Source organism: Microplitis demolitor, chromosome 1 (assembly GCF_026212275.2).
Source record: "Microplitis demolitor isolate Queensland-Clemson2020A chromosome 1, iyMicDemo2.1a, whole genome shotgun sequence".
Classification (NCBI taxonomy): Eukaryota; Metazoa; Arthropoda; class Insecta; order Hymenoptera; family Braconidae; genus Microplitis; species Microplitis demolitor.
In genome coordinates, this window is record NC_068545.1 from 19,565,993 (window position 1) to 19,592,596 (window position 26,604).

Genomic DNA, 26,604 nt, shown 5'->3' on the forward strand with positions numbered 1-26,604 from the left:
GAAAAATTTATTTACTTTCGCTATTAAAATAAAAAATAAAAACTAAAATCACAATCAAATGACTTTTATTTATTATTTAATTTAATATATATCTTTGATCAATATTGAAGCATTGAGAACGTTCCTGAAATTATTGATGAGATAGTGAATTCCAGACTAGAGAATGGTCGCTCATCATGGCATTGTCGTGGAAATACAATAGTGGGCGTTACGCTGGTCCAAAACACGGAATGACAATTGAGTTCGCGATCGCGAATTTAGAGCGATTCGTGTAGAGTATGTCGTCTGTCGTTACCATCACCTGTATTCTCTCCACACATGCATATCTATACATATCTATATATGTTATATAATATAATATAATATATAGAAGTACATATGTAATAGTAAATTCTCATTCTTTATGCCACTGCAGTAGTAGCAGCCTTACTAGTCGGACCACAAAGACTCGTGCTTCGCATAAATCGATTTACACGCCTCAATTATACTAATTGCACGTGCTTACATACTTTATGTAACTTGAAAAAAATGGAAAAAAAGTAGTAAAGCCCCTCGTAAAGTGTACTTACTGAAAATAAATATTGGCTGTTTGTTAAGCGACAAATTCGTTTGATTTTCAATTTATTTGCACGTTTATTTATGCAAACATATAAATTAGTATACATTGATTACTTTGTATCACGAAAAAAAATTTTTTTAGGGGACATGAATTAAAAAAAAAAATCTAATTTATATCGATGAATAAATTGTTTAAGTTTTGTTACTGCTATTTGTATCGTGGCTTTGAAAACTTGGATTGGAAACGTTCATTACGCATCACGGTTCCCTTTGAATATGACGGTGATCATTGAAGCATATTTCTCTTTATGTGTGCTCATTCAATGGTAAATTACTCGTTGATAATTAATTTAAAAATGAAATTTTAATTTATGTCAAAAATTATAATATTTATTATTATAATATAAATAAACAATTTAAAGTTTTATATTTTCACCTATTGTCGTTTGAATATTTCGCCTCATTATAGTCTACTAAAAAGTTTTTGTTCGTATTGCTGTGAGAGAATTCTTTTAAAAGCTTGTGGAAAAGAAAGGAACATTTTTTTATAATAATAATGTATATTTTATTTCCAAGGCGGATATATGCTGGTGTAAAAAACTGCGGTAGTTTCATCTTGTTAAGAAAAGATTGCAGAAATAGTAGCGTATTTATGTGCCAGGGACCGCGTCGCACTATGATAAAAAGTTAAGAGAAAATGAGAGTGTAGACAGTAAGCTCGCTTTATAATCGAGTTTCCTAACAGTAAATGTCGAAATAAATTAATAAAATTCGATCATTTACATCGAAAAATTATAGAAAATAATTTATTACTTTTTTTGTATTTTTTACTCTAAAAAAAAGTCATTTTCTTATTTATTTTAAAAGATTATTATGAAAAATAAAATTACGATGCAAAAAAAAAAATGGGAATTTTAATAAATGGATGATAAATTGCGAGCTCAATATTTTTTCATGTTTAGTTGGGCGTTTAAAATTTAACTCTCAAATGGACCTCAGTGTACTAAAAATGTCAAAGTATGTCAAGGATTACTTTACGACTAATAGAAATGAAAAATCTATAAAATCCTTGAGGTCTTTGAAATTTATTTAAATTTCATTTTATGGCAATGATATTTTATCAAAGGGCTTTGGAAGTTTGTTTTTAATTTTTTTTTCTCCAAACATAACCATTTTATGTAGACGAGAGAGGTGGGGGTGGGTAAAATGGTGACGTTACGGAAAAAAATTCAGCAAAATTTTTGTGTCCCATTTTACCCAGTCTTCCATATTAAATTATAAATTATAAAAAAAATTTCTTTGACATTCGTTTATAAAATAAAGTAAAGTAAAGAAATTAGCAAACGCATATTGACAATATTTTTTTTGTTGATAAGTAAAAATAATAAAATTTTAATTATACTTAAAAACTTTATTTACTTAACTGCTTATGAAATTATGCAAAGTACTGTAAGTAAATAAAAAAAAAGTATGGTAGATAATGAGGATTTTAAAAAAGTATACGAAATGAGATGAAATTTTTCTTGTGTAATTTTCTTCTCTCATCGCTGTCTGATCCTGTCTACTAGTCTAAGTCGTTGGTGGCGCCAGAACGCCGAGGTTTGCCTTATTCTTGAGAGATCGATCGGCTCTCACCGACTCTATTTGTAGAACCTCAACAAGAATCTTGTCTTGGTCTGAAAACAACCAGAAATCTTATTTTATCCCGTTAAAAGTACCATCGTTTAATATCCAATCACCAGAACTTAATCATGCTTTTAAAATTACAATGCAGGTTTAAAAAATCTAAACAAATTTACAAACTCATCCCTCACATTTAATTGACATTCTAAAACCTCTACATAATTTTATTATTTTACCATAATGAGACGCGTAAAAACAGTAGAATTATTCAAAACGAAATTTAAAAAATTATCACAAAATAATATTACAATAAAATGAAAACAAATTTATATAAATACAAATCATGAATAAATAATTTATCTAGAAACATTCACGGACGTTATTTAATATAAAGTACTCACAGTTAATTTCAAGAGTTATTCTAGCATCACTCGCGTTCCTTTAATCAACATAGAACTCATCTCAATTCTAGCGTAATGACTTTAATGAGATCGACTTGAGCTATATATTTATTATGAAACAAACTTGCGTATATACATTGATAAGAAAAGTTTCTCGATGGATTATTATATTGATGCTTCTCTTTCCATCCACAAATATATAATAAATAATAAATACCAACGATAACAACGCAAATAAATAAAAAGACAAAGCTTCAAAGAATGTTGCAGAAGTTCTCATTAAAAAAATGTATAAATAAAAGTGATAAATTTTTCCATTTCGTCTTTAAGTATTTTTCCAACCGATAAATAAACTCATATAATATATATATATATATGTATACAATACACTGAATAATGTATTGAGAAATAAAATGTACAGACAGAGAGATGAAAGAGATTGAGAAATTTTCTCGCTCTCATACTCACGTATGAACGTAAAAGTACCGCGAATTTTGAAACAAACACAAATGTATGTGTATAGAGGAAGGGTGCGCGATGGTAAGCTCATTTCTAGCAAACAATTCCACGTCGGTGTCGTTTGGCTTGAAAATGCAGATATATACGGTCGACGTGAACACGATGAAAACGAATGAAGAGGGTTAGAATCCTTGCCTCGTTCTCGTTTCTACTCGGTAGAGCTGCTCAATAATCTCAAACATAAACGCTTTATATACCAAAAGATTCATTCAAATGCTCAAGCATATCATTAACGAAGCAAACATTGCGAAAAGCCTTTTCCTCAATAACATTTTATCAAATAAAATTAAATTATAAATATTATTTCCCGAGGAGCCATTTAGCCTCACGTTCGTCGATATATATATTAGCCCAAACTATCAAGTTTACCACTGAAACATTACCAGTGACCTTAATGACCTTAATTCAAGTTTAGTTAGCCAAGTAACGAGCTAAAGTCGTCCCTCTAAACGAGAGTTCTCCATCTGCTGGTGCAGTTTATAGAACAACGTGGATTCTATTACTATAACCAGAAACTCGGCATCTGAATAACAAAACTTATGTCCTGCAGGTCTCGTCAAGGACTAGAAGGTGTTGGTGAAGAAAAAAAAATAATTTAAATACATTAGAAGGGTCCAGAGACCGAGGGCGTGAGTGCAGAGACATGACACTGACAGCGACATGTTTAAATGTCAGCTTATGCATACCAATAAGCGCGTCCTTGGTAGACATAAGTCTGTTCATCTTGTTAATGTACCAGCAACTTTGTTCACTTTGTTCCGGCTGACTCAGTTTGTTCACTCTATTCTAGCTTATTAGAGGATACCCAAGGTTTTAAGTCTATAATAGTAATTAACTGGGCTCTATCCCCATTACTCCTTTCGGCTCACAAAGGCGTTTAGTTTCTAGGGTTTTGTTTACACCTGCAAATGAGCCAAGAATATCCGGTCACACTTGTGCCCTTTATCCTTCTTCCCTGTACTCATGCTCCTCTTATTTCTAGTAACAAACAACCGGAGCTCTCGACTAATAAACGACAAATTCTCGCTTCATATTTATACGTATTAGTTTACAATTTATAATTATTGTTATTACTACTATTATTATTATTATTATTATTACTTTGTTCCAGGTGATACTGATGCCACACAGCCACACTGATCCCGGGTGGCTCAAAACTTTTGAACAATATTTTCACAGCTCAACACGTGGTATTCTCAATAACATGGTTACGAAATTGCAGCAGTGGCCCAACATGACATTTATCTGGAGTGAAGTTTCGTTTTTATCATTATGGTGGGAAAGGTAAAAATGATATTTTATATTTTATGAATAATATATTAAGTATCGTTGTTGTATAACTTGAAATATTTATTCAAAACTACTTATCAATAATTATAAAACTTTTAATAACCAAGTAGTAAATCAGCTCTTTTGATTCACAGCTAAAATAATTTGAATTTGAAATAAAGTTTTAATTGCTGATGGTACATTTGAAGATTTAAAACATAATTTAAATGTCAAAAGGTATTTCTGCAGATTTAAAATTAAACTTTGATGGTAAATAGAATAATTTTGAATTTAAAATAGCTCATTCATCACTGCTCTATTAAAAATAATAATTGGCCATTTATAATTCTGTCAGTAGAATTTAAAATTATTTTAATTGGAGCCACTCAAAATGAGACAATTTAAAACCAATGGCGTGTGTACTAATTCGAGTGTCAACTTGGTTAATTAGAATGACATGTGATTATTGAGAGGTTTGCAAATATGAAATGAAATACTGACAGAAGTGAAATAAAGTCAGAAACTAATTTTTCACCAAACCTGCGCGGAAAATTCGGATTTCTGCCTGTTTCGAGAGAAGAAACAGTTTCTCTGATGGGACAGAAAATAAAATAAAGATGCAGATGTCTTATTGATGCATCTGAAGATCGGAACGTTTTTCGCAGAACAAAAATGAAAAGTAAAAATCTACTGGATCTAGATTTCTAAAATGTTTCGTACAGGTGCTAGTATGTCAGCCGAAAATTTCAGCCACTTCCGATTTACTCCTCAGTCAACTTTGAGCAGTCAAATTACATAAATTTTTTCATTACCGCGAAAAACCTGCCGGTCTTTAGGTACATGTCTCATTGTAACCTCAAATAAAGGCAAAAATTAAAATATTCCGTTAGAAATCTAATAAAAAATAGTATGCATGCCAAAAGACTGATAAGATGACTAAATTCGCGTGCTTGCCACTTTTGTTTACGATTCGGGTCAGTAATTAAGTACATACGTGAACCAATGTCCTACTTTTCACCCTCGGTAGACAATATCCTATTTTAGTTGTCAAGAACAAAACGCTAAATCACACTGGTCTGAAATTGCTTTGTTTTGACTCACTAAACAGACAGTAAAACTTGTATATTACTTTCAATGCAGACAATACAAAAAAAAATTTAATAAAAGAAGTGATGAAGCGAAAACTTGTTTTTTTTTTTTTATTTACGAAAACGGATCTTTAGTTGACAAAATAAAAAAGATAAAGGCTTAACATTTCACGGTTAAGTTGAGTTTATCGTTTAGTTACATCCCTGTAGTCTTGGTGGCTTCATAAAGCAGCTAAGCGTCTTATCCGTTGGTAAAATTGCAGTTCAGAACGTAACGATAGACGTATCGTAATAGGGATTGTCGTGAAATGAACTATTAAAAGAGTTTGAAGCGTGAAATATGAGTCAAGATACTGGCAAGCTTTGTGAGAGTATTGATAACTATAAAATATTTTTCAGTATTATAGAGTACGGAACAAAGATGTATGATCTGTCGAAATTTTTTTACGACTATTGGCACGTCAATATTATTGTTATTATTGTTATCTTACAATCATACTACTATAATACGATATCCACTTGAAAAATATCAAAGACAATTTTCAATGAATTGTTTCGGTCTCATTGCCAATAAGTGAGAACAAAAGAGTGAAAAAGTAAAAATGACTTCTGTCGGCTGTAAATACAAATTTTTTTATTTTCTGCTTACTTTTTCTCATCTTTTGTTATAAAAATAAGATCAAGTAAAATACAAAATAACTCAAGCAAAAAATCTCTTTGACCCTTTGAAATCTTTTGTAATTTAGCAAAGATTAAAGATAGAAAATTATTTTTTTTCTTCACTCTTTTGTTGTATTTACTTTCATGTAATTACGTCAATTGAAGCAATGCTAATTAAATTATCAGCTTGTTTTAGTTAATAAACTTTTCTTTTTTTTTTAATTAATATTATTATTATTATTATTATTATTTACAAATACGGGCAACTAACTGATTTCAATTAAACCTCAATAGCATTAATTAAATTTATAATAAAGCAATTTCCGATAGAAATTATTTTTTATAAAAAAAATTTCTTTCTTCAATTAAATTACTTTTAAATATTTTATTGAGTTGATTAAATGACATTAAGGTCTAAGTTTATTAAAAATATTACGAGCTATAAAAAATAATTTAAAGATTCATCAGCAATAATAGCTTACAATCTAGTAGGTCTTGAGTTTTATAGTCAGTAAGCCGTAAAAAAATAAATATTGACATTAATTTTCACCTTTCACCCGACATTACTGTTAAATTTTATCGATAAATGTTTAAGCTTAGTGTTTTTATGTTATTTCAGTGCTCATCCGACTAAAAAAGCGGTGGTAAAACGTCTCGTGAAGGAGGGTCGCCTCGAAATGACCACCGGAGGCTGGGTGATGACGGATGAGGCCACGTCCCATATCTACGCGATGCTCGACCAGCTTATAGAAGGTAACAATAAAATAAAAATAACCGACCGCCCCCATCAATCTGTGATTTAAGAGCCCGATGAACATGACCGGGCTATAAATATAACGCGCAACACATGTATCACTATACGCGAATTGATTGTCAGCTAAAAATATGATGGAGTGCAAGAAAAGAGTAACAACTCGATGCTAAAACTTTTTTCTTTCTCTATTTCGTTTTATTTTTTTTTTTATTATTTTTGTTCACAAGAGTTTTCTATACAACAGTCTACTAGTATTGACAAGCCCATAGGGAGAATTGATCGCTTTTGGCATCGCGGAAAATTTCTGAGGGTACAAAACGCCGGGATGATCGAACGGTGTTTACCCTGTCACTTGTCAGTGGATAAGCGTAAGCTACAAAAGGAAACTAAAGGCAAAGAAGAGAAATAAAAGTTGGAGAAAAAATATACCAAAACGAGAAAATGTAACATGGAGAAAAATAAAAAAAAGAAGAATAATAGGTAAACGAGTAGTATAACTTGGAAGACCCATGTCATATGTATTTTATCACTGTGGGTTTCTATCACTAAAAATAAACCTTATTTTCCAGTGAGTCGACGAAAGATACGAATACATTTTTTATTGTGTTCTCTATAAAGATAAATCGAGGTTGAATGAGCACTGCAGTTCTATTGATTCGGTCTATTGATCTTTTCAATGGAGTCAATAATATTTTGATTACTATTCATACTTTATAACAAATAAAATTTTTTTTCGAATTATTTCCCAGCGGATTTATCAGTTTGACTGTATAATTTTGAATAAAATTTAATTGAGGGAAAAAAAATAAAAGAGCGATTGGTTCATTAGTAACTTGGGTTTATTGAATAAAATTAAGCCTTGAAAAAAAGAATAATGGATCGATACTAGTGTAACAAAGTTGATTAATTTGAAGGCTCATCCGAGGCGGCAATATTGCGCGTCCCGCTGGTGCATTATCAATATTCTATAGAATTTGTTAGTAGGCATAGTAGCTCAAATCAAACCAGAGAAAACGTGGCCCGGAGGGTGAGAAAACAACCCAGCAGGCTTATATAACGTCCGTATCGTCTGGGTTTCGCATACATCTGCAATTATAATGTAATCAACCAGACTTTGGATTATTCTGTTGCCTGGTCCATGGACGGTGATGGCAATTCTCGTTGCGCTATTTGCGTTCGCCAGCCGCCCAATGAGCTAGACACGCTCCACCTGGTACCTTTTTGTGCTCCAGCACTTTTTCGTGTTTTCACACAAGAATATATTTATCTCACCGGTATTTTATTTTCTTTTTTTGCCTGAAAAAATTTAAAACATTGAACGCGAGCTGTAATAAGATTGAGATAATCTTCCATCTCATGTCGAGATTTTCTCATCAAATTTAATCTAGAATTTTGAACGGATTAAATGAGAAGCCTGAATACTCACGAGGGTGGATATTGCGGGCCAGAGATTCAAATAAAATGTGGCAACGTAAAAATAAAGTAAAATAAAATTGAGGAGATGGTGATAGAGCTTGAGGTAGAGGAAGAGCTAGAGACGAAAGGCGAAGACGGAAAAAAGGAGAAAGCAAATAAAATGGAGAAGAAAAAAACGAATGACGTAAAAGAGTAAATAAGACATATTCATAGAATAAAAAAATAAGTTTTAAAGGAAGAGGAAAAGATAGAAGTAGACGTGGAGATAGAGGTAGAGGCAGAGGTAGAAGAAGAAATTCTGTCTAAATGACAAAATATATCCAGACCCTTCAGAGACTCTACTCATATCGAATGCAATTCAAGACTAATGGTAGTGAATCCAAGACCCCAGACACTCTCATCCAATTCTCCCTCATACGCGGTGTGTGCTTTCGTTGTACCTCACGTCACCCATTCACCTCATTTGCATTGGAATGGATCTACATTATCCATGTATAGTATTTCTGTGAATTTCCTCAGCCTATTTTATAAAGTCAAACACACGTCACGTATAATACCTACTGTCTGATGGATTTTACATATAATATATCATCATTACATGTGTCTTCGTTTTCAAAATGAGGGAAGAAAGAAAATAAGTAAAAAAAAAAAAAAACTGGCTACATTTACATGGAAATTTAAACGTATTACTAATACTCGACTGGAATATCGAAATAGGCATCAGCTCACCAGCGGTTTCACTGAAAATTTTTTTTTTACTTAATTCTTTATCTGGGCTGAAAAAAATTTTGAGTCCACGGTGTGCTATAAATGATTTAGTACTCAGATTATCAACACTGCCGGTGATTAATTTTCATCCGTGTAAATTAGAACGATTACACTACCAGTGGTGTAAATGTATGAGTTATTTATTGAAAACTCACGATTACTACACATGGATATTTAATTTTAATTTTAAACTAATCAACATTGATAATAATAATAACTCAATTCACACCAAAAATTTGACAGTGCACGGAAAAAAATCGGGGGTAAATTTGAATTATGGATTTCATTTTAATTTGAATTAACTCCGTCACTCAAAATTCCGAAGCTTAAAAAAACACTCCGGATATGGAGTAAATAAACAGTCGCCTGCTTCGTATTCACTTTTAAAATGTTTACGGGATTTAAATAACACCTAACTATGAACAATATCTTTAAGTACTTACAATAAAAATAATAAGTAGCTTACAAGTATTAATATAGAAAATTCTATCTTCAGTATTACCGACAAATTATAATATTAAAGTTAACTCGTAAATGTTTAATCTAGTTTTCAAGTACCAATAATACATCCGCCAGATGCGATGTTGATACCAGATTACAATATAAACCGAAGTTTCAAAGATTCACAATCTTCTAATACCTTTCGACCTTTTTAATGTCCATAAAAAACACCCGAAAATTTACTCAGATTTCGCTCATTTCTAAAAAATATTGAGTTATTTTTTTTAAATTCTTCCCCGGTAATTATAAAATTTAGTATAAAAATAAAACGATTTTTTTTGAGCTTGAAGGAAATCCCAATTTTTATTGAAAATATTTTTCCTGATTTACATTGAGATCTGGAAATATATTAAATATGTTGAATATTTTAATGCTAAAAATTTTCCTCCATGGCACTCGTACTTTACGGCCGACTTTAAAATTCAAAATTTTATTTAAACTTGAGTAGTAATTTTTTTTTTGCTTCTTGTGTACTCAAAGAAGAAAAGGATAATAATATGCATTTTTAAATAGACAATTTTCAAGCAATTGTAGTGGGAGAAAGCTTTTAGCTTACACAAAAATTTTTTCCGCTCTCTTGGGAACATTAAAGATAAAGTAAAAAGAGGCTAAATAAGATTAGCAAAATAAAAGGAAGATAAATAAACTAATAAAAAAAAAATAGCGAAAGAATGAATGAAAGTATTATTTAATTATTAAAATTCTCTCGGGATTTAATTAACTACTTTTTTTAAGTAAGAATTAAAATTTAATATAATTTTGAATTCAAAAGTTGAGTTTTCTTTTACGACCACCGAGAAATGAAAATAATTTACTAATTAAAAAAATAAAAAAGTGGCTCGCACCTTTTTTAAAATCACATTAAACTTATATATTCAGCTGAACACTCGCATTAGTTTATTTTCCACGTACTTTCGACAAATTAAACACAATTATTAATTCTCATGTTCTTTGGACAAATTAAACACGATTAATTATCCGTAAGTAAGTCGAGAAATAAAAAAAAAATATATAAAATATAAGGGATGAAATAAAAAGCTTTTTCCAATTCTTCCTTACCCAGAGCCAAGTTAATTAAGTACAAGTACATTTTTCATTTGTCTTCCGAGAACATTCTTTCTCGCCTTCTCTATTTTTATTTTTTTTTCATCCTATTTTATTTCTTTCTTTACTTCCCTGTCTTGTTTTCAAAAAAATAAAAAAAAATGAAATATAAATCCCAACGACAAAGCACAAGCGAGTGTCATTACGTTCGGCTCGCTTGTCTGACGATAAAATTTATCACTACTGAATCTACTGCTATTTATTTTTTTATATTTTTAACTTTTAATTAATTTTATATAAAAGAAATAATTAAAGAAAATAATAAACTGTCCCATGTACGTCCAATTTATTTTATTTTACAATAAATAAATTATTAAGATTTTTTTTGCATAGCTTTATTGCGAAGCAATGAGATGTATTCTGCTAACGCTTACTCGGTCCCAGTTGATTCACTCACATAAAAACCATGCTTTCACTTATTCAAATATTCTCAACTAGAGCGAATTTCGTACCATTTGAAAAATAATTCATAAATAAACTCAACACAATTTCAAGTCGCTTTTTTTAAAAGTAATGATTGAAAAAAAATGTTCATAATACCTATGATGTGAGTCAGTATCTACGGATGTTGGTAAACACAAAACTCAAAAAAAGCACAACAGATTGATCTATTTTATTTTTTACTAGACTTGAACTCTCAAACAGAAGGACACTTTTGAAAATCACTATTCAAATTTTTTTACTTTAATTATAATTTATAAATCAAAACTTAAAACTGGAAATTCGTGAAAAAATTTAGCCGCCATTTTTTTTAATACTTTCTTGTATACGTGAGCGCCATCTATTGGCCGCTTTTTGAATGACAGAGTTGTGCACTTTTAGATTTTCCAACTTTTTTTGTAATATAATTCATTTTTTGAGCTAGAGATGATTTTTTTTCTCTACTCTATATTAACTTTTGAATATTTCATAAGATCTAAGGCCAGATTTTAAACTAATTGGATTTCCGTCGTGTACTAGAGCTCAGAGTACTAATTTCGAGACTTGCTATCAGAAGAGGTCATAAATATACTTAATCAAGTTTTCGTTATGTTTGTATGTATAGACATTTTTTTAGGTGTGTTTGTAAATATTTTTACGGTAAAAAAACATGCAAAAAAAAATAGTATTAGTACTTTTATCAATAAAAGTAAAAAAGTTAAACGAGCGGTTTAAAAACAAAAATAAAAAAACCATGGAAAAAAGTAAATAACATTTAGAGTATTGGAGATTGTAGTTTCTCAACTGACCTAGTGGAAATGTGTTATGTTACTCTCTAGAGTACTTACATACCCTGAAGACATAAAAAAGCTAAAATAAAAATACTTAAAGTTTTTTTCGAGATTTCGAATGTGTATTTAATCAATTTTAAATTCAAACTTTATTTTATTTCTTTAAAACATTTTCTCATTAAATAAATGGATTAAAAGTTGTTTTCATCTATTAAATAAATATTAAAAATTTTAGAAAACAAAAAAAAAAGGTGTTTAAAAATTTAGAAAGAACTTGTCAAATTAATATGCTTTTGCTTTATAGTTTTCTATGAATAAATTATAACTCTTTAAAAAGTGAAAAGAACGAGATGAGCGAACAGCGAATAGAGATGCTAAAGATAAAATTTATAAAAAAGTTTGAATATTAAATCCCAGATTTATCATTTTATCCTTCAATGTTATTTAAAAATATCATACTTTTTATTTTATTAATTTGAACTTTGTCAAGATTAAGATCAATTTAACTCTACCTTGTCATTATATATTTTTCAATTTATTCTTATAAAAATTCATGATAACTGTTTTAATATTTTAAAATTAAAATAAACATAGTACAGAATAATGAACTTTTGATTGAAAATATAAATCCGTTATCTAATAATAGATGTCTTGGACAATGGAATGACAATAGAGTACTGTAATATAGTAGTATAGACTTGGAATAACCGCAGTAGGCAGTGCTATTAGGCTGAAACACCCTTGGTTGTGACCACGGTATTCACCAGTAGAGCTTGGACTTGTACTAGGATTAGCATAATTTAGCCAGCTGCGTAACTATGGAATGTAATGTACGGCATTCTGACATTGCCTACTATACTCCATAGTCTATATACGTTGATTACACTCCCTCTATTAACAAATCTGCTGGTTACCCCAAATTAATTTATCCCATCTATTTAATTAATTTCATTAAATTGCTATACTTATACATAGTAATATAATTAATATTGCATTAATCATCAGTATGAATAATTATAGATGAAATTTTATTAATCAATATTTAAACGGAAGCAACATTATTAAATTACTAATTCTAAATTTGAATTTATGATGAGCATTAAATTTAAACACTCGCATTATTCTACTAGATCTATTACCTTCTTTTTGGCTACTAGTTAAGTGCTTTATTATTAATTAATCCCAGTATGCATTATATCTTGTTGCTATAAATTAATAATCAAAAATTTGAATAAGTAACTACTGTATGAAATATACTCGGTATCACTTTAATGAATTTTTATTACTTTTTAAATACTTTATGAGAACTGTATCATAAATATAAATACTTTCATGCGCGATTTAGTAATAAATTAATTAGTAATCTTGAAATTTCTGCTAATAATTTGATCAAAAATATTATTTCCGACATTATTTTACGGAATTATTATTTTTTATTTTACAAAAATGGTTTTTTTTGTAATAACTGATTAATTTAAAATTTCAACTGATAACTTTATTGAAAATATAATTGCCAGAATTTTTTGTATCTAAATTATGCCCTGGTTATTTTTGAAGTAATTAAAAATTTTTTTGCAAGATTTTCAAATCAGTATTACGTCCTGCAGCAAGAATTTAATTACCAATGCAAACCTTTAGCTAATAGCCACCATAAAGTATGACAAGCAACATTAACTAAATTAACCTTCCCAAATAATATCAAATTAAACGATCTAAATCAAATATTCCATGTACGGTAAATAGTTAAATCTATTGATTATACAGGATTTTGAGCAAGTTTACTGCTTACGGATAAAACGCATACGGATGAATCGTTTCCGTTGAATCGATAGTGATCATTTGTTCCGGGTAATTTTGTGCGCACGTCGGCATCGATAGCCAGAGTTCGCAAGTTCACCCATAATAGTTGTTGTATACAGGAATATGTACGTGTATCAGTGAAAGCCAAGGATCGAAAACGCTTAGAATAAAGTGCCTTAGACGAAACTATCGATCAAGAATAGGTTTCGTGCAGCAGACCGCGAAATAGAAACTCAAGATTCAGTAATAAAGGAATGCCGTGCTCGAGACAAGAGCACTCGATAACGGGAGATATACACGAGATAATAGATCGTATCGAGCCACAAATCAACAACTTTTGCTTACTTTTACATACGTAAATACTCGGGTTCGAGAAATATCGATAACAACTTTGATAATGTCAAACGTCATTCAATTACCTATCATCTATTCAAACATTTCAAATTTTTTATTTCAATAAATACATATATAAATATGAAAAGCTAGAGGAGACCAGGTCAGAACGGATCCCTGTAAAAATTTGCCAAAAAATTTTTTTTTCATCCCGGGGCACCATGGAACCTCTCAAAAAATTTGATAAAAGAAAAATTATTTTGCAATTGATAATGCAGCATCTTTGCCATCACGTAAATCCCACGGATCCGATTTCGTTATATTTTTGAGACATGACTCATCAATTATTGTTCAACAAACTTAACTTATAGAAAATATTATAATTTGAGAAATTTAACTTTCAAAAGTAAAAAATTAATTTAACAGATTGTTAATAAATGATATTCTAGAGAAAGTCCACGCAGTTAAAAAAAAAAAAATTATTACTTTTTTTTCTGTTAATTTTTGGAAAGAGGAGGGGGGTCATGCCTCGGTCTACTCTATATAAATATATATATATATATATATATATATAATAAATTATTCACAATAATTTTTGTGTAGCTTTCAAACTCAAACTTTTCTTCACGATAAAAAAATTTAAAAAATGATTGTAATTTATAATTTTTTTTCCACTTAGGGTAAGTAAAAGCAAGTAGATAATTAGAATTTTTGAAGGACTCTCATGCCAAGCGAATTTATATAATAACTTGCTGCAATATTCAGTAGGAAATTATTATAATTATTATTATGAAATGATTACGATTGAGATGCATACAAATAACTTAATAATACCTCGAACCTCAAATGCTTGAACAATTTGACGTTATTGAGCTTTCAACTCATCTCTCGCTTTAATATCCGAGCCAGTAATAATTATGTTAGTGCTCATATGTCAAATGTAATGAGATATAATTAACCACATGTACCACTAAATGTATTTTAATGGTTTGTACAGACGCATTACTACAGAGTTTCCAAAGCATTAGACTGTTTAACTAGCCCTATCCTAAATAATCATTTTCCCATTCTCATTACTCATTATCACTATCTGCTACCTATTACATTTGTATAAATTAATATTTATGTCCTTATATGGAATTCACGATAACAAAAGTCCACATAGATAATTTTAAATAGACTTTTATAAAGTATATTTATTAATTAATGCAGTACAATAATACGGTACAAAAATTTATCATGAGACCTCTGTTGCTTAATAAATAACTACATTCTGTTGACTATCGACCATACACAGTTCAAACTAAACTGAAAGCCAGCAAGTCGTTTGGTTAATAATTTATTGACGGCAATCTGTGGGTATGTGTGTGTGTGTGTGTGTTTGTGTGTTTGTGTGTGGGGTAAGGGAAAACAGAGTAAACCAAGAGCCAGAATCTACAAAAATAAAAAGGACAGGAAATAAAAATAAAAAAACTAATACTCTAGTCACTGCGGAAACTCGACGATTATTGATTGACGATTCAAGTGCTGTATTGAACAGAGGTACAGAACTACGACAAAGTGATTTGTTCTCTCCTCACTTGACTATTCCCAATATTTTTATTTTTTTTTATCTCGTTATCTCATTTATTTTATTCTCTATGTCGATATGTATATATTTACTTTTCATATATATACTTTTCATATATTTTTATACAAGTGAGGGTTGAGGGAGTGTGTGTGTGCGTGGGGGGGGGGCCCTTAAAATAGGAACTCATTTTATTTCTCGATTCCTACTTTTCTGTAGCCAAATAGTTCACATTCATAATCACCTAGATCTTTAAAAAAAATATGTGGGGCAAAATGGGCTGCTTAAAAAAAAGTAAAAAATTCAAATTTAAATAGTTGATTTCTACTAAAAATTAAATTTATTATTTTAGCAAAAATTTCAAGTCATTAATTGCAAGAAAAATTTTGAGTTTACCTGAGTCATAATCATTTAGGAATTTCCATTATGTAAGAAAGGTGGAGAGGGGGTAGTGGGGAAAAAAGGGCTTCTAAAAATAATAACTAATTTTAGTCCTCTATTTTTATTTCTCTGTGACTAAATAATTAATTAACATCCATTATCAACTGGATGTTTAAAAAAATATATGAGGGGCAAAATAGGTCGCTTAAAAAAAAGTAAAAAATTCAAATTTAAATAGTTTATTTCTACTAAAAATTAAATTTATTATTTTAGCAAAAATTTCAAGTCATTAATTGCAAGAAAAATTTTGAGTTTAGCTGAGTCATAATTAATTAGGAATTTCTATTATATAAGAGAGGTAGAGAGGGGGTAGTGGGAAAACGGACTCCTAAAAGTAATAAATAATTTTAGTCCTCTATTTTTATTTCTAATTTTATTGCCAAATAATTGTTTGACATCCATAATCTTCTAGATGCTAAAAGAATGTGGGGCAAAATAGCTCGGTTAAAAAAAATTAAAAATTTGAATTTCAATAATTTATTATACCTGATTCAAAAATAATTATAAATTTTTATTATAAATGTAAAAAAAAAGTTCATTCACGTGCCAACTAAACGAAAGTAAATATAAAATATTTCATCAACAAAAATTTAAAATTAGTAATCAAAATTGATTGCTCTCTTTAATGCATTTAAATCAATATAAATAATTATCTAATATATTAATCCAATCATCGCCATGCGGGTTATCATTATTCCAAAGCTGTGTAATAACATCATGTTTCTCTGGTATATTGATTGGATTTACTTTATTTTTATACATTTCATAACTTGATTAAATTTACACTCCTACTTAATAAATTTAATTACAGAATCACCACTTTTATTTTAAATTTTTCGCCCATTTTATTCCGCAATTGTTTTTATATTTCAAGTATCGAACGATTATTATTATTATTATTATTATTAATTATTCGACAATCATGACATCTTATAATTATAGAAATCCTTCAAAATAATTTAAATATGATTTCATTTACCTCCGCCCTTTTATTGACTTATTAACAAAATCCTATCAAATTACTAAATGAATTAATCCGGTAGTATTAATGCCGACAATTTTAATTAAATAATGAGAATTATTTATGAAAATGAATAGCATCAATATCATATTTTAAAAAGGTATACGTCACGTCAGTCACAGTGGAATTAAAATTAATAAAATGAATTGAAGAGAATGAAAAAAAGTGCGGTTGTGTACTGATTACATAGCTGACATTTTATAGAACAAATAATAATTCTTGAGGTCATCCAGTTTTTTAAATCCATTAGATTACATTTAGCGATTTATATCTTCATACATTTATTATTCATTTATATTTACTGTGGTATAAATTTATCATAGTGGTATGCTCTTGAATATTTCGATAATTTAACGTTCACCTCAACCTCAATTTATTTTTTTATTTTAATTTATTTTACCCTCCGTCTCTTCCTCTTCATGCTCATCCTTATCCTCCTTTAGTAATGCGACCTCCACATTTTCGCATTCTACTGCGGTACATTGTCCAGCGATAGTAATTCAACGAGACGTTCTAATTAGATTTCACTGCTTTGGTCGAGAGAACTCTCCTCCACTCACTGATGCACTTCACTTACAGTAGAATAGCCTCTGCCCCTTTATTTCAACAAATTTTATATTCATATCAAAATATAATTTATTATAAAAATATAAATATAACAACAACCAACATAAACTAATAACCAACCAACAATAATAATAATAATTATTATTATTATTTTATTTATTAAATATTCTGTTATAAACAAAAACCTGTAACTATAAAAGTGAATGTCGCGGCTAACATGAACTGAAATAAATTTCCACATATTTTAATATTAAAGAAAGATTTTTTTTCATAACATTACAGTTTTTATCTCTTCCGTTAATTATTGTAATGATAGTCTTTTGTACTATTTGTTTTAACTTCGTGTTTTTTAACCAAACAATGGACCGCAGATCAGTTTTCCGTGAGCATTACTCGACAAAATTACTCGTAAATGTAACATAAAATTTTAACAAACACACATAGTTTATGTTCGACCTGGAAAAAATTTTAAAATAAAAAAAAAATCCTAGATAAAAAATAAAATGGAAGTAAAAAAGCACGTGCCGATTTTAAATTTATTGTCTCAGCGGACTGGCCATCGGGAGAAAAATAGTGAGACCACAGTTTACCTACTTTTTTACCCATCTACATTCTCATTTTATTTTACTTTTTTTTACACAAGTTAAATTTTTATTTTTCTCATACCTGAAATTCATGATTTTTTTTTTTTTAGAAAAATTTTATCCTTACTCTATGAAAAACGATATTTAGTTGATAGAGATGTTTAGATATTGTCGGTATTAGATATATTGTAACAATAACAACTCAAGTGGTTTGTAAAACTATTTCGTAACGAGAAATCGGTGTAGACACTTGAGTGATTGATTTGAGATTAGAAGCGTTCTATTGAAATTCCAAAGAAGAGGTTTTAGTAACGATGGAATATCTGCGTGTACTTGTAAGTGTGTTGGCAAGCAAACTAGTAATAGCAATAGCCGTACCACCAGCATTAGCTAGCTCGCATACCCGCATCTTCCTGAAACCTAGTTCGGAATAGCTTTAGCTCTACCTGCGCTGAGTTGAGTTGAGTTGAGTTGAGTCGAGTGTTTGTAACTTGCATTATATACCGTGAACAGGAGTTCTGAATTAACTTGGTGAATTCCTTGAGAGTACCACTGATAAATAGCGACCGATTACGCGCTGTCGACCCCTATCCACGTACCGAAACATATAGATTCCAGTAAGCTCGAGATATCAATACGTTTCCTCATCATTTAACTACAATGACCGATACCAAAATTACCTGGATATAAATCTATATTTTTTACTAAAATATTTAAGCATTACAGTTCACGAAAAAAAAATTTCTTGGCGCAAGTAACGATTTTCTTGGGCAAGTGAAAATTTTTTACGCCAAGGAATCCCTTTTTTTCTGTGAAGTGTTTAAATATTGGAGATGAAAATTTATCACTGAGTCAAACGTAAAAAAAAGTTTTGCAAAAATAACTTTATGGCTGAGCGAACTGAAAAGAGTGGAAAAATCTAGCGATTCTTCTTTTCTTGAAAGAAAAAAATTACCCGTAAGATAGTGGAAGTTATTGTCATATCATAAGTAATATCTAACTAAAAGTCACCCTACTGTAAGGGATAAATCATATTTATAGCATCAATATATTTTATAATTACTTTTACTTGGTCTTTTAATTAAATAATGACTTCACTGTACGTCACTTGAATAAAACAGTCATAGAAAATTCTTTATATATATTGAAGCAATACTTACAATTGTGATGACTTTTAATTGTAATTTTTAATAATTAGAAATTGTAATCATAAATAGAAAAAAACTTTATATATTTAATTTTAAATGTAAATGAAAATTTTTAAATAGAAATAGTAATTATTAATTAATTATTACAGATTGTAATTTGTTATTGAAAAAATTTTTTTATCTGGAATTTCATACTCTATTGAAAATTTTTCAGCTTCAATTTATTTCGTATACTTGAATTTTATTAACTGATCTCTTTGTACCTACGAAATCTATGAACTAAATTAATTTTTTTTCTCATAACTGCCGGAAATTACTCAACAAAGGACCCTTACGGAAAATATATATGTGACATACATCCATGAATTGGCTATATGGGACATATATGTCACATAAATTTTTTCATACGATGAACCCTATTGTAAATTATTCCCGTAATATTAATTTGATTATAAATAAATTAATCAATAGTTTGTCAGTTCCAGTCAATTAATAACTTTGTCTTTATATACATCAACTGTCAACGTCACTTGCCAGTCAGAGCAGTTAAATTTTTCTTGCAAACATCAACAAGTTAGCGATCTACGAACCAGAGATCATAATAATAAAATGATCGACTAAACAAATTCACAAAATTATTCAAACTGTTCTCTAGATAACATAATTTTGATACTAAATATGAAGATGTGTAATCAAGTATATATTAAACGACAAAATTATTTTAAAAGATGAATTATACGTATATCATTTTGCGGGTAATCCTGTAAGGAATTTCTATTCAGCTTAATCTTCGTCACGATCGCGTGCAATCCCGCTGACACGCGATACCACTATGAGATCGCGGGATGCTGTCGACTTTGCTTGCCAGAGACTCGGGCTCTGGAGGATAGAATGGATTAAACTACGTATATATAGTCTCAGACACAACTCACCAGTAACCGCGAAAACTTTGAAGCTGATGAGCTGTAGAGTATTGCGAGTGGATTAAGAGGTTTCTGATGTGTCTTATCCAACTTTGTATCAAGATTGCTCGACATCCCGTACATATTAAGTATTTTCTTCATAAAATAATCTTTTTAAATTTTAAAAACTCCATAAAAGATTAATAATAATAATAATAATAATAATAATAATAATAATAATAATATATTAATTCTACATGATTTCCGGGCAATTTCCTAAAAAAAACTTGTGATTTTTCCGATAAGCCACGACGGTCGGATGGGTTGATGTTCATTGATGAGAAACAGAGAGTGATATAGCAAGTATATATGTATATATATATATATATATATATATACATATAGAGAGAGAGAATGAGTAGAGCGAAACTCAGCAGAGTAGAGGCTGTTCGTTGAGCGCCGGATAATGGAACACGTCTCTCGATCCGTGATAATTGGTTATCGATTGACAGCCAGCGCAAACCGTTTTCGATAATCCCCGAGACGCAGGCGGATGTATCAAACGGATCGGTGAAAAAAATTTCACAAGTGCGTATACACATACCCATACAGAGACACACATATGGGATTTTCGGTCATGAATATCCCCAATGTATATAAATACAAATGCGGAAGAACAATTGCCGGTGTAAAATATTTTTTGTTGATTTATGTAAAAAAATAAAATAAAAATGAATTTACCATTTAATACTTTAAAGTTAGTAGCATTTGAGCCAGATGAATGTTTGATCCAATGATTTGTGGACGAGATTTACGTAGTATCAGTAACACGTTATCTATTTTATCTACCGGAATAGAAATATTCAATTTTAAAAATATTTTCATTGTCGATGGACAAAAAAAAATCAAATAATACACATGAGCAAATGTTAATTAACGTAAATAATTATTATCAAATAACATATTTAATATTCTCGTTATTGATGATATAATTAATTTTATAAATATCTGCTCGTTAATTATTGGCCAGTACACACAAATTAATATTTCATTTCACAATAAATAATTATTCACGTCATGCAATATGATATTATTTATATTAGTAGTGACCAGGAAACATTAAATCAAATTACTGGCCAGTTTTCTCTTGATCAATATTTCAAATTAATGAAGTAATCGAATGATAATTTAAAACGAAACGTTACTGGAAAATCCAGTTATTAATGAGCATGTTATTTATGATTACAGGTCATCAATGGTTGAAATCTAATCTCGGAGTATCGCCGCAGTCGGGCTGGTCAGTGGATCCATTTGGACATGGCGGTGCTTTGCCGTACTTACTGAAAGCCTCGGGTGTATCTGGTACAATAATCCAGCGGATTCACTACGCGTGGAAGCAGTGGTTTGCCAAGAAACAGTACGGTGACTTTATCTGGTTACAACCCTGGGATCAGATAGGAGCCTACGACATGTTAACTCACAATCAGCCCTTCGATATTTACAACATCAAGCACTCATGTGGTCCCCATCCTCACGTATGCTTGAACTTTGACTTTAGGAAGATCCGTGGTGAGTATACCGAGTACTCAGTACGTGCTGTTGACATAACCCCCAATAATGTCAAGCAGATGGCTGAATTACTGCTCGAACAGTACTCGAGAACTGGTTCACTGTTTTCACATAACGTCGTTCTAATGCCACTTGGAGATGACTTCCGGTACGATCATCCTATCGAGTGGGATCAGCAGTACACCAATTACAAAATTCTCGTTGATTACATAAACAGCCGAAAAGATGAATACAATGCAGAAATTATTTTCGGTACACCGAAAGACTATTTCAGAGAAATTGAAAAACGGATGCAAAAATTTCCCACACTCAAGGGAGATTTTTTCGTCTACTCAGACATTTTCAGTGAGGGTCGACCCGCTTACTGGAGCGGCTACTTTACGACAAGACCTTATATGAAGATCCTAGACCGCGAACTTGAGGCAAATTTACGGTCTGCTGAAATATTGTACACGGTCGCGCTTAATGTGGCACGACAAAGTGGCAACGATATTAAATTATACGAGACATATTTTGAGAAACTCGTAAAAGCTCGACGTAATCTCGGGTTATTTCAACATCATGACGCAATAACCGGTACATCTAAATCATTTGTTATGAAGGACTATGCATTAAAATTATTTGAGTCTATATCAGACATGACAAATGTACAGAGTTTTGCGATACAATCCTTGACTGCAACCACATCCAAAAGTAATATTATTTACGTCTTGCCAGAAAGTGATCGCGATAGCTTTGAAAAACTTCCGAAAAAGATACCGATAATAATCAACGGCCGTGAATCAAAGAAAGTCATCTTGTTTAATCCGTTAGCTCAGCCACGGCAAGAAGTTGTCAGCATTAAAGTTAACTCTCATAAAGTTCGCGTACTAGATCCGTCGAAAAATCCCGTTCCGTACCAGATAGCGCCGGTTATGAACGCAACAAGTATAACCCACGACGTATATGTTTTACTATTTGTAGTGGACCTAAAACCTCTGGCAATAGCGACTTATCATGTTGAGCCAATAGATAAAGTGCCCACTGAATCGCTGTCAACTGTCTACTGCAATAGATGCGGCAAAGACAATATATTTCCTATAAAATCAATGCCCTCAAGTGACATACAGTTAGAAAATCATCGTATGAAATTGTTAATTGACGGGCAAACTGGTTTGTTAAAACGTGTTACTAAAAAATCAACCGGTAAAGTAACACAATGTACAATACAATTTGCAGCATATGCATCCGCTCAATTTCACAGTGGAGCATATTTATTCATGCCGGATCCAAATTTACGTGATACTGACAAAGATATTTTGGAAGCATACACGCCGCATCAAAAAATTTACATCATATCGAGTAGTTTGAGTTCACGGCTAACTGTCGAGTACGGAAAATTATTGACGCATCATATAACAATATTTCATCACGATGGCCCGCTGGCAGAGGCCATACACATCAGAAATGTTGTTGATTTTGAAACTCCACCTAAAAATCGTGAAACCGAAATGTTTATGCGAATACAGACGGATTTGGTGAATGGTGATCCTCCGGAGTTTTACACGGATGTAAATGGCCATCAGATGTTGAAGAGAACCAAAATAGAACGAATTGGAATCGAGGGTAATTATTATCCGATAACGACAATGGCTTATATTGAAGACAGTACTCAGAGATTGACTTTGTTAGTAAACCACGCGCAAGGTGCAGCCAGTTATCAGCCAGGATGGCTTGAAGTTATGCTGGAACGCAGAACTTTGTATGATGATTCACGGGGAATGGGGGAAGGTTTGCTAGATAACCGTAAAACGGTATTGAAATACTGGTTACTACTTGAAGATATAACTGGTGATAAAGACGAATACTCAAAGCCTTCGTTGTTTGCGAATCATATAAGTAACTTTCTTAATTATCCTATAAATATATTTATTGTTGATAAAACTGAAAGTGATGTGATTATTAAGTCTGAAGTTCAGTTAATAAGTAAAAGTTTACCGTGTGATTTACACCTGCTTAATTTAAGAACTAATCATGATCAAAAGCTCCCACATTTTCCGGTGAGCAGTGCACTGATGGTGTTACACAGACAGGGTTACAGTTGTTCTGTTGGTGCAGACATTACTTTAAAACATTGTCCGCTGAGTGATAAACCTCATCCAGCAACTAATTTTTATAAATTAAACCGCGCTAACATAACGCGCATGTCATTGACGGGTACTTTTGTGAAAAAGTATTTGAAGGATGGCTTCAAAAGTATTAATCCAATGCCGATGGAAATAGAAACTTACAATGTACATTTTTTACAGTGACCAGGTAGTTAGTATTGATAATTTTTTTTTTTTATTTATAATTATTTATTTGAAAAAAATAATTATAGAAAAAATTATATTGAGCGGTGGCGACAATATTTTATTGACAAGTGAAAGCTTTTTCTGCTGAGGTATAGAATAAATATTTGATTAATTAGTCGATAAATTAAAATTTTTAATTGATATTTTAATGACAGATTGAGGATTTCTTACTATAAATAAGATTATTTTATTACTTTATTGTATCTCAATATTTCCAATGACTTTGAAGTTCCATTTTACCTCACATATAAATTATGACTTACGATTTATTATTAATTTGTTTAGCTAAATGGTTTACATTAAGATTTCTTTTGAGTATTAACTTTTTATTTATCTACGTATGAATAGCGCTCTCTCATGTGCATACGGAAATAATGGTAATGATAATGATAATAATAATAATAATTATAATATTAATAATAATAATGAGATTATGATTATTGTAATATTGTAAAATTGGTTTAATTTATTTATAATAGTGACGACGTTCACAATGTTCTTCCAATTCTTGAGTGGATGAGAAGGACCTTTTGTAAAGTGTATTTTCAAAAGGATATAATATATAAATATATAAACATATACTATATTATATATAAAAATTGTAAATAGTAGAACTAATTGAATGACAAAGAATTTTTTTATGACTGGAAAAAATATTAATTTTTTTTGTGCAATTTATATATAAATATATATGAGTCATATTTTGAATTAGTTGGAAATTGTAATGAAAAGATGAGCAATAATTATAAATAAGTAAATTAATAAATATAAATATTTAATGAAATCGTTAAACCAAAAAAAAAAACGTTCTTTTTTTGATATTTTAGTATTTATATTTTTTTGGTATTTTACTGCAAATTACGATATTCTGCGGTAAGTTACAATATTTTGCAGTAAACTACGGTATTTTATGGTACAAGTGCGGTAATTTACTGCAAATGTACAGTCACCTTGCGGTATTTCGCCGTAAAGTGAAGTATTTCACTGTGTTACGATAATAATGCCAGGAATTGCGGTAAATTGCAGTAACTTACTATATTCTACTCAAAATTTTCGAATTTTTACCGCAAACTACTGTAAAATACCGCAAATTTGCCGCTGAGTAATTGTGTATAAATCTATAAAAATATAAATTTTGAAAGGAAAAACGAACAAAACATAAAATAATTTACTCAGTCTAATAAATTGAGCGTAAAAAATCGATAACAAATCATAATAACGCCAAAGTATTCATGATTTAAATATTGAGGTTATATATGATGTCATATATTCATAACCTCACATACATTCGAAAATATTCGGCATAATAGTTAATTCATAAGTAATATATTTATTAGACATAAATTTGAGCTGGTTTAATTCAAAATTAATGAACAAAAAAAAAATTGATATTTCTCATCTTTTCAATTTTCCAAATATTGAATAAATTTTTTTTGTGTTTTATATAAAATCGTAGACGTGATAATCAAATGAAAAATTATATTGATTGACAGTTGGTATAACTGAATTATTGAGCAAACAAATATGACATTGTTATATAAATAACATGGATACAATAAAAATGAAAATACATAAATATATATGTATATATTAATGTGTATATGTATTCAATGAACACGGTAGCTGTAAAGTTATCAAAGATATAGATTCTTGACATAAAAATTCATTGGATCACTCGTTCGGTGTGTAAACGAGTATATTGTACATGAAAATAATAATAAAAAATCTAAAACAAAAATCATAAATGCAGCTCGTGAAATACATGAACTGAAACTAAAAAGTTATCAACTATTCAGTCGAGAGATAGTGTGTGTATACTGTCGGATTGAACATTGATTTGAATCACTGGTGATGTATTTTCACAAACTTTATTAACAGGATTTTATTTACATCACTCTTCTATCGCACTTCACTATCAATTCATGTTTATATTTATTATTATTACCGCGACAAACTTTTCTTTTTATCGTTAAAAAAAAAAAAAATAAAAGAATGATAAAATTGGCGCGAACGCTTTAATCTAGAACAATCTTTGTAATAATGTAATGTAAAAAAAATTTCTATGCTCTTTAGAGAAAAAAGTAAAAGAAAAAGTAAATAATAAGTCTGAAAGAAAGAATGAATCAGAGAAATATATTAATAGTTATAAATTATATAGAAATATATAATGTAAACTTGAGGGTCAAAAGAAATGTTATATATAAATGAATTATATATAAATATAAATATAGATATAAAAATATATATATATATATATTTCTAACTGGCTGCGATTTTTTCATCGCAAACAGTCGATAAGTTAAAATTATAAAACAATATTCCTTACGTTACAATGTAACTACAATGTAACATATTTATTGAAATAAAGATACCGAGTCGTATTTTACAATATACAGACTTTATATATCATTTTTTTCATCCATTTTCACTTGCTCATTATTAAAACATGGGGAAATTTTTAACTGAT

At 30.0% G+C, this 26,604-nt stretch overlaps 1 protein-coding gene across 6 annotated transcripts in view; it reads left to right on the forward strand.

Annotated features, from left to right (window-relative positions):
- LOC103573372 (alpha-mannosidase 2) overlaps positions 1-26,311 on the forward strand; it is an 88,402-nt gene extending 62,091 nt beyond the window's left edge. For all 6 annotated transcript variants that reach the window (XM_053739630.1, XM_053739636.1, XM_008552437.2 and 3 more), the window contains 3 exons: positions 4,213-4,385; positions 6,738-6,871; positions 21,484-26,311. In XM_053739630.1, coding sequence (XP_053595605.1) covers positions 4,213-4,385; positions 6,738-6,871; positions 21,484-24,095 — 2,919 coding nt within the window. In that variant the 3' untranslated portion in view covers positions 24,096-26,311. The remainder of the gene's footprint in view (positions 1-4,212; positions 4,386-6,737; positions 6,872-21,483) is intronic.
- The last annotated feature ends 293 nt before the right edge of the window (positions 26,312-26,604 follow it).